The 18,199-nt window shown below is 33.4% G+C and overlaps 1 protein-coding gene across 4 annotated transcripts in view; it reads left to right on the top strand.

Moving 5' to 3' along the window:
* Window positions 1-1,151: 1,151 nt before the first annotated feature.
* Window positions 1,152-18,199, top strand: part of LOC148610419 (uncharacterized) — a 32,436-nt gene continuing 15,388 nt past the window's right edge. The window contains exons 1-2 of one of the 4 annotated variants that reach the window (XM_088543228.1): window positions 1,152-1,288; window positions 16,931-17,028. In XM_088543228.1, the coding sequence (XP_088399354.1) occupies window positions 16,934-17,028 (95 nt within the window). In that variant the 5' untranslated portion in view covers window positions 1,152-1,288; window positions 16,931-16,933. Of the gene's footprint in view, window positions 1,289-12,797; window positions 12,952-13,134; window positions 13,158-13,697; window positions 13,767-16,930; window positions 17,029-18,199 lie in introns of those variants that run through there. The other 3 variants (XM_088543227.1, XM_088543229.1, XM_088543226.1) reach the window with 3 other exon arrangements.

An 18,199-nucleotide genomic window follows, 5' to 3' on the forward strand; every position in this document is an offset into this window, starting at 1 on the left:
CACAACTAAAATAAAAAGAAAACAACAACACAGACGCCACTTGATACTGGGCCAAATTTATCTTTAAAGTATTTGAATTTTCTTTTTTGGTAAATTCATATATCACTAACTTTTTCATGTCAGATCCTGTTTAAGATGAAGAATAATGAAGAAGATTTATTGTATCAGTATAAACAGCTACAAAACATGTCAATGGTTAGGACATGACATAAGATACTTAAAGAAAAGACTTCATTCAAGAAATTAAACTATAGAATAATAACCACATAAAACAAAAATACAAATGCACATGTAATTCAGATATACCGTAAGTATTTATGAAAGTAAACGAGTCTTTGTACCCCAACTCTCTCCTCAGAAATACATAATGTTATATTTTTTTCTAAGATTTTGTATTCAGGAGCCTCATGATAGAAATAATTATATCATCTCGGTTACAACCTCGTACAAACTTTTAAATGATATTAATCCTGAGTAGGTAAAAATGCATTTGCGATTAATATATGATACCCTGATATATGTTTTCTGAAACTTCAATGTTCTTCAAAAAAAGGAAAAACTGGGTAAAAAAATACATCACACACAGACACGATATTCATACTAAGGTCCCAACAGATGTTGCCGCATCTCACATTCATCACGCCATAGAAATTTAGGACCAGCAAAATCATGAATGTGACCCTTTTTTAACATTATAACTTGCAAAATGTGATGATCACCTGAGAAATTTAAAAATTGCGAAACTATCATGATTGTTTGTGTTCCATTGAGTTTCTATTCCTATCATATCTATCTATCAATATCACGACAGAAGGTTTTATTTGTTCATAATAGCCTAACTCCAACAGTAATTGGGTTCTCAACCCCCTCAATGTGGGCCTTGCATAACAACTTCACTTTTTTCCTCGTAATGTTTTGACAAGATTAGTATATCGTAATAATTCCAGTTTGTATCATTTCACATCGTCATTCTGATAAAAAAATATTTCACGTACTTTAAGCATCATTCCTGCCTTATCAAATTGGGGAATCACTGTAAAGGATGAAAGACAATTAACATTAATTGCATTATTTGGACACGATTTCTCGAATCTACTTTAATTTCCCCAATTCCTAGAGTGTCGCTCGGCACACATGCGTAGAACAGAGGTGTATATTTGCTATTCATTTAATTATATTGTCGTCGTACTTTTGTCTAGCTATAAAATTAGCACTTAATTTTTACTGGCTCAATTCAGTTCCCTGATATCAACAATTGATCTGCTATACAGGCAGGAATCTCTTACAGGTAAGAACGTCAAACTTGTTCTTTCTTATAACTGTTTTATTACCATCAACGGCATTGCTCTATTTAACTATACCTTCTAGACAATGCAATCCACCAAAAGAAATCAAATTTAATTGTCTTCAACTTAATTTTAAAAATGTGCTATAAAGATATCATGAAACATTTGATAATTTCAATATTCTAAAATGTTTGATTGCATATTTAAAATAAATTTAAGAAGATAATTATGTAAAATTAAAAGTACTTTCAAATCAGAAGTTTATTCCAAAAGGATAATTGTAAAACATGGTGCTTTTTAAATTTGTTTATAATGTAAACGCCAGATGTTCAATGAAACCTTGATGGAAAATTCGCTTTGCATTTCCTCACGTTATACCTTAAAAACCTTTCCCCTCAATGTTCATAGGCCACCAAAAATGTGTTTCCATGTGACCCTGTCCTGCACTGTACTTCCTAGATTTTTCCGGCCCTCTTCCATTTCATCAAATCTGATGGTTCTGTTTAAAGGTCATGGCATTGTTTCACAAAAGCCCTGGTAAGACTTACGTACATATAAGTTTTACGTAAGCTTTGTAAAACAGTATCAATGTGTTGCCTATTCAACTCCAACTAGATCGAAACTTGATTAAATTGTTTCTTATTGTAATAGCATTTAAGTTATGCATTTATAAGTCATATATATAGGAAAAAAAACCAAAAAAAGATTTGCATTCAATTCAAATGTTTTTACTGATAACAAATATTTGCCCATATTTTTGGGGATGGTATCAAGATCATTTTAATATGTTCGTCATTTTGTATTTGATGGAATCCGATCCATCGTTCGTAAGGAATTTGTTGTCTTATATGTCGTAGAACAATTAGGCGACTAAATGGTGTTCAGTAGAAACTTTTGTGCTCCGTCGCAGTATGCTAAATTGTAGATCCTACCCACTCTCTTTCTTTCATGTGCAATCATTATTTGTTGACTCTATTATCCTTGTGTCCCATCCCATTTTTCATTTCATCCTCCTTTCAATTCCATTTTATCATCCACTTCGTGTTCATCGCCTGAATATAGCTGAAATATTGCTGCTCGGACGTTAAACCCCAACAAACGAACAAAATCATTTGGGTGTTGCGCTTTTTGAAATAAAATTTATATAGGTTGTACACGAAATTAGCACTTTACAAGAGTTATCGTTCTTGATTTCTTTTGATTAGGTTGATTTTAGTGGGAGGATAAAGTGAAAAAACTTTAATATTCAAAATGTAAACAATCTTTATTTTTCTTATTAAGAAGGTAGACATAAGGTAAGGGACATTACTCATGAAATCAGTGATATGTTTGTATCATATTCAATTTCACCAAAACCTCTCAAGCAGAAACTTTGAAACAGAATTAAATCAGTCCAAGTTGATTAGATGCTTACATTAGATTGGTGTAAAATGCTGAATACAAACATTCCAATGATTTGTAAGAGTTGTGTCCCTTACCCTAGGTCTACCTCCTTAAGTTGTGGTCTGTATAAAATCAGGCAGGACGTACTGTAAAAGTATTACTGTTTGTTGGGTACCAATTATCGCGTTTTTCATGGGTTTTGTAAACCGCGAATTTTGGTTCCGAACAAAGGTCATTTGCAAGGGTTGTCAGGTCCACAAGTTCAAGAATCTACGAACTGACGTCTTTCCCTAAACTACTAAAATTGGTACGCACGAATAAAAGTACTTTCACAGTAAACCATGCACGGCAAAAGCCTACCAATTAACTATTATAATACAGATGTAATTAATAATCAGTTTTAGACTTTGAGATTGGTACTTTGCAAGACTTAATGCTTGTTAATTTTAGTAGGAAATGAATGTATGGTTTTTCTCCTGCAAAAATGTATTCTTCCACTGAATATCGTCTCTTGGTTACCTTTTTTTCAGTTGTGATCAACGTCAAAAACAGGAAACCGGTAACAAGTTTAAAGGTGCCCTCTTTGACCGCCGCGTTCAAAGGATTGCTGAAAAAAAAACATTTGAACAAATTTCACCTGTTTTAAAGAGACAATACATGAACATTGCCGAAAATATCAATATATTTATTTGTACTCGCTTCGAAACATTCAAATTAGCTCGCGATCTGACTGTTCCTAAAGCTCGTCAAATGAATTTGATATTTTCCGGCATTATACATGTATTTTATTTGTAAACAAGCCTATATAGTTTATCTATTTATATGGTGAATAGATCGAAAAAGGCATTAGGACCCGTCCGTGCGAGACCCGACGGTAGTCAAGGACGTTCAAAAACCCCTTAGTAGTAGCAAAAGCATTGTTTATTTGATGGGTTTACTGCTCCTTCAATTCCTCAACCATTGGCAGTGCCTGAATTTTATATTGACTGATGCATAAAATGAACATATTTGTTTGTTGAGGTTTAACGTCCGAGCAGCAATATTTCAGCTATATTCAGACGATGAACATGAAATTGATGATAAAATGAACATGAAATGATGATGGAATGAAAAAGGGATGGGACACAAGGACAATGGGGTCGACAAATTTTGATTGCCACTGGAAATAGGGAGAGGTGGGTAGGGTCGGGCAATTTAGCCTCCTGTGGCGGAGCCCGATAGTTCCTACTCCGGGAGAATACCACAGTAGGGTTCTTCAACGTGCGAGGAACGTGGCATCTTTACCAACACTGTGCTCCACTATGGTTTGCGGTCAGGTTTTCCGTATTATAGCCTGACAACCCCAGCATGTAACACGCCAGAGGTACCCCATTCCACGACCTAGGGACACATTCCAGTTGCTCTGCGGGCAGAGCATCCTCGCCCCCGGTTAAGGTTCTGAGCACTATTTAGTCGCCTTTTACGACAAGCTTAGCGCTGCTGCAGGCCTATTCTTTTAACGCCCCGTGCAGGTCCGGGTGTTAATGATGCACCCTGGTAATCTATCTGTTAGGGCCGCTATTCCCAAATTTATGGATTTTCAACTGACATCTTGAAAAAGTGCAATATTTTTCTTAAATTCTGCAATTTAGGTTATTAGATTTGAAATTCAACATTTTTATTTATAGGACGTCCAAGTTAATTATTTAGAATTTCAATTTAATCAATGGAGAAGAAATCGGATTACGTTGACTTTTGATAATTAACAGGGTACCACAGGGACCTACAAAGTATGCGAAGCAAAAAAAAATGTCTTGTCCAGGTCGTGATCTGATATGTAGACTACATTTATAGCCTTAGACGATGTATCACAATAGAGATGACGATTAAGATGATTATTTACTGAACCTATCTTATTTTGATGTTTGTTGGGGTTTAATATTTTAATATTAATAATTTTCATTGCCGTTACGGGATTGGCTAGGTTTTTAACATTATATCAAAATTTTCGACATTCATTGTTATTGAAGATCGGATCCAATTAAAACGACGCATTAATGACTTGACATTAGAATGAAATTAAATGAATCTTACGAAGAGGAGGAACCGTGATATAACATTACTGCTTTTGACAATTTTTGCGACATTATCTTTGTAACTACTCTTTGTACTGAGATATTTTAATACAGCAATACATGTTAAGAGAACAAAATAATTTATGTTTTGTGCATTTCTCCTATAATACGATTTAAACCTATCTAAATCTGCGGAAACTGCTCACTCACGAATTCTGGCTTTTCGAGACTCACTAAGAAACGAGTATTAACTGTTTCTGAAGTGAAGTTACAAGTCAAATAGTAGTGCATACTGACCAATATAATTTCCTGCAAATATACAAAAGCATGTTTTCTCAAAAAGATATGATTAACTTTGTTTATATTAAAAAACGGAAGATGAACATTCCACCTGAATGTGAATAAGATTTAACACGAAAAATATCCGCTTCCTCGACAGAATTTGAAGTAATCTTGTTAATACTTTAACTTGACTCATTCTATAAGCCCCGTGCAGGTCCGGGTGTCAAAAGAATAGACCTGCAGCAGCGCTAAGCTTGTCGTAAAAGGCGACTAAATAGTGCTCCGAGCCCTAGCCGGGCGCTAGGGCGCTCTGCTCACAGAGCAACTGGGGTAACCCTGGCGTGTAACATGCTGGGGTTGTCAGGCTATAATACGGAAAACCTGACCGCAAACAATAGTGGTGCAACGTGTTGGGAAAGATGCCACGTTCCTCGCACGTTAAAGAACCCTACTGTGGTATTATCCCGGAGTAGAAACCATAGGGCTCCGCCACAGGAGGCTAAATTGCCCGACTCTACCCACCTCTCCCTATTTCCAATCAAAATTTGTCGACCCCATTGTCCTTGTGTCCCATCCCTTTTTCATTTCATTCCTATTTTCAAAATTTGTCGACCCAATTATTGTGTCCTTTCCCATTCTACATTTCATTATCATCCATTTCATGTTCATGCTCGGTCGTTAAACCACAACATCCAATCAATCTTTCGGGTATGCTTTAAAAATGCGAGATAAGGATGTATTTAAGGTTCCTTTACTGTTGAAATGTTTTGATGATCATATTTTTGGTTTATATTGTTTATGTGGTCCACATTGTACTCAATCGGGTATTTTATTTCTAAAGGTTCCAAGAAAATGCCGTTAAATTAATGTCAGTATTGTCAAAGAGATGTTTTTATTATTAATTTTTTTTTCATTTTTGTAGACAGAAAATTCTCATTTTATGTGTAAAGCAATACCACCCATCAAGTATTCCTTTTGACGTTCTAAACCGGAAGTGAAAAAGATAACTGCTTTTTAATGACCTTTACGAAAGAAAATGATCTTCTAAACTACATTATAGTAACGTAATTTTCCATGTTCAGCTGTTCAATGAGAACTTTTAACCACATTTCATGTCGATGTCTAGTTATTATTCAATTTTAACTAAAAATTTTAAATAATTAACACTGAAACTAACAGCTAATAGCCTGTTGTCCTTGACATAGCTATATCAGAAGAGGACTCCTTTGGAGTTAAGGTTCTAAGTAACCTTGCTATTACTGCATATCTTTGGGATAAAACTCGTTGCAATAAATAGTTTGTTCATGTATTCAAAACAAAACAATTAATTACAACGAGTTTTAAATGCATCTGCAATCATCATTTAATTTATAGTTACATAATGCCTGAGTTATTATTAAGTAGAACGCTTTTTTCCAATTCCGCATTTTGTCAAAATCAACAACATATGTTGGGCTATTCAATTTTAGCATGTATCTTTATCGTAATAAATTGTCAGCATTTGTCAAATAACCATAGTTATCTTTCAAACACATCACATTTAACCATTATGTTACAGTTACACTTAATATATGACTTTGAAAGCTTCGTGTTATTGCTGTTTAGTTGCATCACATTTTTTACACCTATAGCTGTTGAAAAGTTGATAAAATATATTTATGAATAGTAAGCAACTAATCAAAAAAGCCATGATGTTTGTTTGTTTGTTTGTTGGAGTTTAACGTCCGAGCAGCAATATTTCAGCTATATTCAGACGATGAACATGAAATTGATGATAAAATGAACATGAAATGATGATGAAATGAAAAAGGGATTGGGACACAAGGACAATGGGGTCGACAAAGTTTGATTGCCACTGGAAATAGGGAGAGGTGGGTTGTTTGTTTATTTGTTGGGGTTTAACGTCCAAACAGCAATATTTCAGCTATATTCAGACGATGAACATGAAATGATGATGAAATGAAAAATGGGATGGGACACAAGGACAATTGGGTCTACAAATGTTGATTGCCACTGAAAATAGGGAGAGGTGGGTAGGGTCGTGCAATTTAGCCTCCTGTGGCGGAGCCCTATGGTTCCTACTCCAGGAGAATACCACAGTAGGGTTCTTTAACGTGCGAGGAACGTGGCATCTTTCCCAACACTATGGTTTGCGGTCAGGTTTTCCTTATTATAGCCTGACAACCCCAGCATGTAACACGCCAGGGGTACCCCATTCAACCACCTGGGGCACACATCCTAGCTGGGATTCTGAGCATTATTTAGTCACCTTTTACGACAAGCTTAGCGCTGCTACAGGCCTATTCTTTTAACACCCGGACCTGCAAGGGGCCCATGATGTAATCTTTGTAAAAAAAATAAATCCTAATTCAACAACAAATGTAAAGATAATAAAATAATGATTGTGTTGAAATGTTTCATGGACAACATATTAGTACAGTTTGGTGAAATCATGTTCTTTACCAAAAATAGACAAAATGCGGAGCTTTAACCGAACCATTTGACACACATGACGAATTTTGTTTCTCAACACGTATGCTTTGTTGTTCCACTGTTTTTCTGAATACATGTAGAACATAGCGACTTACGCATATTTACTTGGACATGGATGTGTATCCCAAAAAGTAAAAACTTGTCAAAAAGGATCAGCAATATCCAATTGTTATTGATGTCCTTGCTCACATTGTTCGAGCTTCAAAGAGCAGCTGCGGGTTTCTAGCCAGGCGCAGGAAGTACTCACTATTAGATAGCACCTAATTTTAAGGAGGTAGACCTAAGGTAAGGGACACAACTTTTACAAATCATTGGAACGTTTGTATTCAGTTTTTTTTTCATCAATCTCGTGTAAGCATCAAAGTAACGTGGACTGATTTCATTGTTTTTCAAATGAAAGCTTGAAAGACTGAAGTGAAATTAACTGTGATGCAAACATATCGCTGATTTCATGAGTTATGTCCTTTACCCTATGTCTACCTCCTTAAGTAAAAACATTGTTCCTTTTTTGATCTTTTGTATTGCATTGTTTGTTCGTCGTGTGTTGTCCTTTTATCGTTCCTGGTGTTATTTTGTCAAAGGATTTTCGATTATGTTTACCTCCGATAGTAATACTTCTTGTTTTGTGTAAAACGATTTCGAAACAAGTAACCAAAATACATCATAATTTAGATAAAGTTCAACAATATTTAAAAGCCGTTGTTACTTTAGAAACCATGTTTTAATTTTTGCTATTTTCGCGGTGGACATAAAATTGCGAAAAATTGTACCCGCGAAATCAATTATAAACACTTTATAACTGAAATCATTTTGTGAAACCGCGAAAATCGATTCCCGCGAGTATATTCACTTGACAGAATCCGCGAAAATTAATACGTTTATAGTATTCAGATATTAGAAACATTCCTTTTAATTTGATATTTTGGCAAAACTATGATAAATTCATATTGTTCTATTCCAATACACACACTTTTTTAGTCGTAGGCCTTTTGAGCTATTGCAATCACTGTCTGTCGTCGTTGTTCTCAACAATTTTCAAACATCTTCTCCTCTGAAATTGTTGAATGGATTTGGATGAAACTTACCTAATAGTTTCTAAGGGTATCCTGCACAAAGTTAATGCTTCGATTTTTGATTCGTCGAAAACCATGGCTGTCGTTACTTTAAATAGAATAGTGTTTTTTCGTATAAAACTTCAAAACCGTTACGTTTAGACAAATTCTGACGTTGTGATACAAGTGTTCAGCATTATGAGAGCTACCTGTGTCCACCGATGTTTGAGTTACTGTCCTTTTTCGACGTTTTTTGGCTATTATTTATGCTATTATTTCAAAAATGTTTTCTCTCAAACTACTATTCAGAACTAATTGAAACTTAGATTGTTCTTCTGAATTCTGAATAAACTGATTGTTTAAAATGTTTGAACCATTGAAAAATGTGACTGCTATAACTAAAAATAGAACATAGCGGTCAAAATAGAGTTTTTTTGCAAATAAAAAAAACTGTTGAATTTAGCAGAATTCTGTGTAATATTGTTTACCATCAGAAGATGATAAACATGATCACCTGAATTGAGTGGTGATAATGAAAATGTATAGCCATGGTTTAACTTTTTCAACAAATGTATACTTGGCTTATGAACGATTCAAGCTCTTCGAGAGCCCCTTGTTTCAAGGATTATTTAGTTGGTCCTGTCAAAAGGGGTGTGGTATGAAATTTATGAGCTTGATATCTTAATGATCAGGTGATATGAAAATGTTTTATCGAAGATAAAATAGAAACGACGGCAGCTTATCTAACAGTAAAAACGGTCATATCGAATTATTTTGTATTATTGCACGTTTGGCGCTTTGATTACAATCATATTGCGCTGCTGTCCTATTGACTCAATCACATTAACTGTTTATAAAAAATATCTGACTTAAAATCAAGATGAGCAGTAACTTTGTGAGAAGGTCTTAATATACGAAGAAAGTATTTCAGTTCAGTGCATGCAATATCAAGTTTAATGGAATATTCAAAACAGATGTCGAATCCAGTGATTTGTAATACTTTTATAATATGTTAAATAATAACTTTTCCAAGAAACTTCTATATAGCTCTCTCAGTTCCATAAATAGATCAAAATATCACACCTATAGTCATTCCAACTTAGTAGAAGATTCACACCATTGGATGTCGCCAAATCAAGATAAAATTACATTTTCTCTTCGAAATGTTTATGTCTAACACAGCAGTTTGTCACGTTAATTTAATCTATGCCATTAATTATTAACGCTTATACTTTTCATTTTTTGAATGATAAAGCTTTAAAGAACTTTTGCAGAAATAAGATTGGTTGTCTTGTCAACTTTTTTATACAAATAAGTTAAGTAAGATTTAAGATTTTGAAATATGTATGCAATTTGGTTACATGTGGAAGTAGTATTTCAATAATATGCTGCCCGGTTACACGTATATCAATGCGTTAAGACCAAGACTTTGCTATATTAATTAGAGAAGCATGGCAATATAACAATATGACAATATGAATTTGAAATATATATATTTTTTGGAAATAAATTAGTTCTAATTTTTTATGCCCGTCCTTCAAGACCGATTTTCTGACGCTACTATCTGAAGTAAGCACATTAAGCAAAAATTATAATGTTGATAATTCATCGGGAAATTTGCGCAGATGATAAAACATTATGTAATTGCCTGTCATGAACACTTATCCTGGAATCAGAAGCTATTCAAACAATTACAAAACTATTGATAAAAAACAAAACGTTATCTTTAACAATCCTTAGCTATTTTTTAACAAATGAAGAAAATATATCTATGAAGTCTAAATAAGCGTCGTCTTCTGGTTCTGTGTGTTGAACAATATTTGAAATATTTAGAAACCAGGCAATTGTATGTTAGCAAAATTTAACAAGTCCGGTTTTATCATTATTATCAAAGGCTAGAGTTTTAAATAGTGATATTTTATATATTACAGTAAATCTGACGTAACTGAATAAATTTAAAACCTGTAAATCCCTTCGTCTCAATTTAAGTAGAATGTCAGCTAAGAATCATGCGAATTCTGTTATATGTGATGTACCCAAAAAAAGGCTTAACATTTTTATTTTTGTTATTAAGTTGCTTTCTAGGTCTATATGATGTAATGTATAATTATTCATTTCAATATGTCTGCTCTTAGAAGATAATCCACGTTATAAATCAAACAGTTTCTATTGTATTTTAGTGTCATTTACAGAGTTACTTCCTTCATTTTGAACACTACAGTGCATTCTGTATAGTTTATATCTCCTATGAACAAAGACACCTGACCGCAAACCATAGTGGTGGACCGTGTTGGGAAAGATGCCACGTTCCTCGCACGCTAAAGAACCCTGCTGTGGTATTCGATAGGAGTAGGAACCTTTGCGCTCCGCCACAGGAGGCTAAATTGCCCGATCTTACCCACCCACCCCCCTTTTTCCAGTGGCAATCAAAATTTGTCGACCCTATTATCCTTGTGACCCATCTTTTTTTTTTTCATTTCATGTTCATTATATCATCCATTTCATGTTCATTGTCTGAATATAGCTGAAATATTGCTGCTCGGACGTTAAACCCCAACAAACAAACGAACAAACCTTTAAACAGGGGCAATGTTATGTTTACCATAACATTTTAAACGAAAGTTCAAAAATAAAAATATGTAGGCTCACCAACCATAAATCACATTTTGCATGATTCTTAGCTGGAGTACTATTTAATCTTTTGGTCTACCGTCATCGAAATCGTAAAGAAAAGATACTGCTTCAAATCGCCTTTAGATATTACCATCTTTGTTGGTTCATGCATGTTAAAATGATCTGTTCACATTCAAAACTCGTTCACTACAAGTGGGTTAGAAATTGTTGAGTTAATTTGCCAATGTAATGCAACAAAATGGGAAAAAAAATAGTTATTTTCTTCTAATATTCCCTTGTAATTTTAATTGCATCGCAAATGTTATTAGAACAGAGTTCAGTAGCTGATAAATGTAAAATTTAACTCCTCAATGTGTATTAGATTAGATAGTTTATCGATGTTATAAAATTTGTTGAAATGGACGACGGTAGTCTGCTTGTTATTGGCTTAGCACAAAACTTTACACTAAAAAATAAGACCTTTTTATCCTTTTTTATTCGCTGAGACCATTTCAATATGTTCAAGCAAGCATACTTCATGTTTGGAAACATTCTTAAGAAAGAGGATTTGATTTGTTTTGCAAAAATGTGTTGAAGTTTTGTGAGAAAAACGAGTACTCACTTTTATTGTACAAGATATAGAAGGGTATTTTATCAAACTGAGTTGGTGAATGGTTTAAATTGTGATATATTAAATTTTGACAATCGTGTTTTCCTGAATGTTTTGATAGTTTGATGCATCGAAAATTATCTATCGAAGGATTAGATTCACTAGCACTTGTTTCAGGCCTTTTATTTTGGGAACATTTCAACTTATATTCTTTAATTTCCTATTTCGTACTTTGAAACTAACTGAAATCCGAATTCTAGCGTTCACAAATTATACGATTTTTGTCATACTGACGTCATTAGCTACTATGTGGTTTTCGAAGATTTCTGTGAAAATGTGGTTTTAGGGTGGTTTGCCATTCAAAAATACAGATCAAAGTCTAAGAATGACAAAACATTTTGCCAAAAGTTGTGATGAAATGGAAGACAGTTTTTGTATAGATATTAGAGTTCGACACTTCTACATATTAACGTCTCTTGAATAATCTGTTGTTCTATAAGTTGTCTAAATTTTCTCATTGAAATTTTTTTCAGTTTTCAACTTTACTGAAATACATGCATGGACGGCAATAAACGTGTTTTCAAAAACACATATGTAACAAGTGAATTATGATTTTTTTTAAAAAAATTATTAAGAACTCTTTTACTTTTAACGCTGATTTTGACATTATCACAACATACCCCTTTGAGCTATTATCTCTCTCAGACACAATTTTACCAATTTTTATTGATACAAAAATTTCTCATTAATCCTGTTCTTACGGTAACCATGAATATATCTGAATTATATCAGAACCCAAATTATTTAAAATAAAATATTTCGATTATTCACGTTTAGCAAGTCTTGATATCATAAAATGATTATTTCAATTTCATGCATGTCTTCTCATTCCTACACAATATATCCTGATAATAGATACTTCGCCATGTGTCACAAATTAAAACTATCTTCAGACTACTTTACGATATCCGGGGTAGATTAAATGATTTGCAATCCATTCTAAACAGCTGATAATAATAGAATAAATTATGATCACGGTAAATTTATGAATAAACAAATTTGTTTACCAGTGTATTGATTCTTTTCTTTTAATCAAGGGATTGTTTAAATGCCTATCGTAAATATCTTGCACTACCCAGGATTAACATACGGTAGAACTGATATTTGACAGAATCGTGGTAAGGATTTACTATAATTTTAGTTGAAATAATTTTAATTTGTTAAAGCAATTTAATTGAATGTCGATGAAAAGATACATGATATTCAATTTTCAACATACATTTAGTGTAATAACAAAATAATTGGCGGATATAAATAGTGATTTTTTGGCAGAAATGTTTAGAATTTCACAGCAATACATGCGATGCGTTTATTCCTGTAGCAAGTAAGCATGTTTTGTCACTTTAAAAGTGAATTATATTGAAAAACATTTTTCTAAAAACTGTGTAAATGAGTACATAATCCTTCCAATAACAGGTTTTTGATTAAAAGGTTTGATAAATAAACTTGAGAATAAACCGTTATGGGTTGCATGTGTCAGTTGAATGATAAAGGCTTCATCCTACTTTGGTCCTTGACAAGGACAATATGCACATGGAGGGGTTCAAACTCTGCCCTGTCTATACACAGTCTAAAAATATGGTGTTTGGGTCTCTCTCTCTCTCTCTCTCTCTCTCTCTCTCTCTCTCTCTCTCTCATTTTTAATGAGTGAATTAAATTAATTTACGTAGTCTAAAATCTGTTTATCTTTGATATCATTCAAGTCAAGGTAATTGACCTTTTGAAGTATTCTAAGTGGAATAATCGAGGTTGTCTGTTCTGACTTAAGTATAGGGTTTCACAAGTAGTACGAGATGTGCATGATATAACTGTCAATAGAATACAGATTTGTTTAAGATAAATATATATTTAACTTCAGTTAACAACCATTTATGACTCTGCATAATGATAAAGGAATTTTCCTCAAAAGTTCAGGTGGCGATGCATTATGAATGTGATTATGAACTTTAAATTATTATTTTTTTTATTATTCTTTTGTATACAGAAAATACAAATTTATTCATTTTCACATTTAGTACAAAATTTGTCAATTATAACAGGAGTTACTTTACTCTCATTGCGATTTTGTCGAAAAGCATTTTATTATCAAATTTATTTATTTTTATGGAAATTTAAAAGAACTATTAAGGTAAGCGATTCCATAATGCGATTGTTTAATATTTAGATTTTAAGTCTATGACATTTTTTCGAAATTTTGATTAAAAATAATTTCCGCAGGACTTAAAAGTGCATCTGTTTATTGTAAATTGTACAATTGACTACTTAATGGCATTATCTTGATTAAAACCCCTTTTTTGATATGAAACGTAAATAAACATCGTTACTAAATACTATATAAACTAAACAATACGGTATTCCATAGCATCTACCTCCTTTATAATAATGCCTGCATGCTTCTGAAAACGACTTTAAAACGGTCAGTAAACAATATTAAACAGTCGCATTTCAACCCCAATCAGGCTGAGTACATGAAGATTGTATAGTACGTAATTAATGTGAAGGATATGACTTATTCCATTTTTAAATGCTTCGTGCAGTGTACATTTAAAATTAGCGCATGGAATTACATTGTAAAGTACAAAGTGCTAAAAGGTCATCACTAATATAAGACGATTTTTACTATTAATGGGCAGTTGTATAGTTTTTATTTAACAAATACGGTATGTAAGTCTCGTCATGTGACTCCGTGGTTTCGTAAGAGTGGGTCCTAGTCTACTATTCAAATGTATGGAGATTCATCATTAACATAGCATTGAGTATCATTTTTGGGTAAAAATACTGATCAAAAATGAGAATTATCAAGTTCTAAAAGATAAAAATGTTTAGAATAGCATAAAATAGAAGATTTTGCATTGTGAAGCAGCGTTTGAATTTCCCGGAAGTACACACTAAAATGCAAATCGGTCTTCGGGTTTCAATACGTTCTACACCGGAAATTCGAACCTAGAACAAGACTAACAAACCCCATTGAAACCCCCAAATGGTAACACTGCATTAAACATCAAAGATTGTTTCACTCAGGAATAATAATTCCTCGGCAATAAGGCGAGTATCGAAGTGTCCAATTAAATGAATAATAATTTGTAATACTCAAATAAAATATTTTAATATAAAATGATACAAATTGCAATCAAATACCTGATATAATTTGATATTAATTTTGGTAATGTCTTAATTTCAGGAAATTGTATCAATCGATATTCAAAGCGCAGGAAGCATTTAACACCTTAGTCCCACGACAATAAAATATATCTTTTGTTTCTGATTCTTAAAGTGTCCTGCTACAGCTTTTGTCTCTATCTTTAATGGAACAATGTCGACTTATATAACACTTGCACCACGTTTGTTGTCCTAATGGTGAAATGATCGTTGAACTGCAGTGTCAATTTAGTAGCGGTTCATTCGTGTGAAAGTAAAATTAGATTTCATGTTTAAAGGTGTTTTTTTTAAATTACACAGTATATAAAATTTAAGGATTCCGACTGCTTACATACCAGCGAGAATTTCATGCATTTTCAAACGCTGTATTGTATAATTCGCTTTTCATGAGTAATATTATGTGTTTTTTTTTGTTCAGTCTCCATCGGTTGCTTGCAAATTCTGTTTTTTATTCTGGTAATTGTACACATTTCGCACTAGATATCAAACTGCAAACCAGTTTTTGAGAAACGATTGATATTGATATGCGTTAAAATATATGCTAAAAAGTCTGTTTTTCCTTTTGTTTCACCAGCCCCGTGCAGATCCGGGTGTCAAATGAATAGGCCTGTAGCAGCGCTAAGCTTGTCGTAAAAGGCGACTAAATAGTGTTCAGAACCCTAGCCGGGGGGCTACGGCGCACTGGCCACAGAGCATCTGCGTTGTGTGCCCCAGGTGGTGCAATAGGGTACCCATTGCACCACATGCTGGGATTGTCAGGCTACAATACGGAAAACCTGACCGCAAATCATAGTAGTGCACCGTGTTGGGAAAGATGCCACGGTTCTCGCACGTTAAAGAACCCTGATGTGGTACTCGATAGGAGTAGGTACCTTTGCGCTCCGCCACTGGAGGCTAAATTGCCCGACCCAACCCATCCCCCATTTTCTAGTGGCAATCAAAATTTGTCGACCCTATTATCCTTGCGTTCCATCCTTTTCTTTCATTCTAGCATCATCATTCCATGTTCATTTTATCATACATTTCATGTTCATCGCCTGAATATAGCTGAAATATTGCTGCTTGAGCGTTAAACCCCAATTATCAATCAATCAATCAATCTGCTTCACAATCACTAAGAATTTTAATTTATGAAACTTGTTAAAAGATGGTATAAAAATAAAAATGGTAAGCACGGTGATAAAAGTATCAATAGACGAAGACACCTGAACACAAATTTTAAATCAGACAAAACAATATATATATATATCAACTGAAAAACACAAAAAGACATGAACATTTTGCTTTGGTCATTATTAAGGACGTGTAATTAATAATTAACAAAATTATACTATTGAAAGTACATGTATAAGTATCAAGTACCAAACCATATAAAATTAAGACAGTGGCTATGGTACATATGTATGTAGAGGATCATGATCTACAAAACTGTACCGAACAAACAATGGTATTTGGTCTTCATATGCTATATTTTGATGTAACGATAGTCCTTTGTGTAATCTGTGTTTTCTTTTTTCTCTTTTATTTAATTTGCCTTATTTGTGATATTTTCTCGTTTTCTTGGTCTAGTGTTTGATTATAGATACCCAGTTACTCATTCTTATGGTAGTGTTTTTTGACTCAAGAAGACTTTGGTAGGACTTGCCATAAGGATTATTTCATCAATTGAAAGTTTCATCCTATTGAATATAGTTGTCAAAATTGTAGCTGAAAGCTGCTCAAAAATATAATTTTTTGCCTTTAAAGAGCAACTACACTATCAAGGATACCACAAGGAACATTCATACCAAGTTTGGTTCAAATTAGTCAAGTAGTGTCAGAGGAGAAGAGTTTTGAAAAACTGGTAACGACGACGACGGGTCAGGTGAGCTAAAAAGTAATTTTTGTTCATGCAAATTTAGAGCTATTTAAGAATTGACTATTTTTTACCCTTTTCAGGAAATGTATCAGAGCCTACGGAGATGTTTATTACCTGTCGTACTTTTACAGTTGGTAGACTTTTTACACGCAGATGACAGAGAAGACGACGCCAGCAGGTGACATAAAATTAATTCTGGATTGTTATATATTTAAAAAATCATTGTGCTGATAATGCAGATGTACAAATGTTTCAGTTCTAATTTCACTATCATTGTATTTCAATGGTTTCTAAAGCAAGGGTCTTAAATACTTACAAAAGCATCACCATTTTTTCAAAATGTAGAGGAGTTAATTATGAGATACACTAGTACTTTCAGAATCTAGAATACGTTAAAATCTATGTTGTTTGATTGGTTTTGAATGAACTGAGTATCTACCAACTTTAACCTGACATGGAAGCCCGGGTAATATTTTCGTTACACATGTTTCTCTCAAATATAACCCCGGGTCACCAGTGACGTCTTCTGTCGTTTGATTGGCTGATCGCTTATGATATTGACCAGGGAACCAAATTACTACCAAAGTATAGAAATTAAGCATTTATAAAGAATCAATAACAAAATGCTTAAAAATGGAACTGCAAGATACATGTTCTTAGCACCATTTAAAGTCCACCTTCTCCGTTCGTTTTATAGAAAAAGTTAGCAGTTGAAGCCATGCTAAAATTGATGAAGCCGATTTTAAATGTGCGAAGAAAAAATTGTTAATACATGAATTTCACATTTCTACAGTTATGTGCTTGCTTTACGAAAAAAAAAATTGCATCAAAGGTATTTTGTTTCCTTAGCATAACTCATTTCAGTGTTACAATATGAACTTGTCATTTAAAGAAATAAGGAAATAAGCATAGAACTTGGGCTTTCAATATTGCATTTTCAATGGGATTTTTTCTAATTGTATTTATTAAATGATATACTTTTTTATGACAATATTGTATTTTCTGGGTTTCTTAATTTCAAGGCTGTATCATGTCTTTTTTCTGGGTCATATCTCCATCAACAAAACGCATTTATCTTTCCCTTTGCGTACTTGATACCAATGAGCATATCAGGTAACTGCATGACTACTCCTATTAAACCTTAACAGATACCTGTCATTATTGAAAATATTTCCTCGAAATTAGTTGCAAACGCTTTCCATGAAATCAACTGCCATTCCTCAAATAAACTACGTGATTGGACAGGAAATTCTTCCATAAACAATGCATGTCAAGTTATACACTTATTCGTTTGTATCCTTTTTTCTTTGAAAATATTCATTTCTTTCTAAAAATGTCTGAACTATTGG

The sequence above is a fragment of the Perna viridis genome, chromosome 8 (genome assembly GCF_037379345.1).
Source record: "Perna viridis isolate PV_CMFRI_1.1 ecotype Kerala chromosome 8, ASM3737934v1, whole genome shotgun sequence".
In the NCBI taxonomy this organism is placed as follows: domain Eukaryota; kingdom Metazoa; phylum Mollusca; class Bivalvia; order Mytilida; family Mytilidae; genus Perna; species Perna viridis.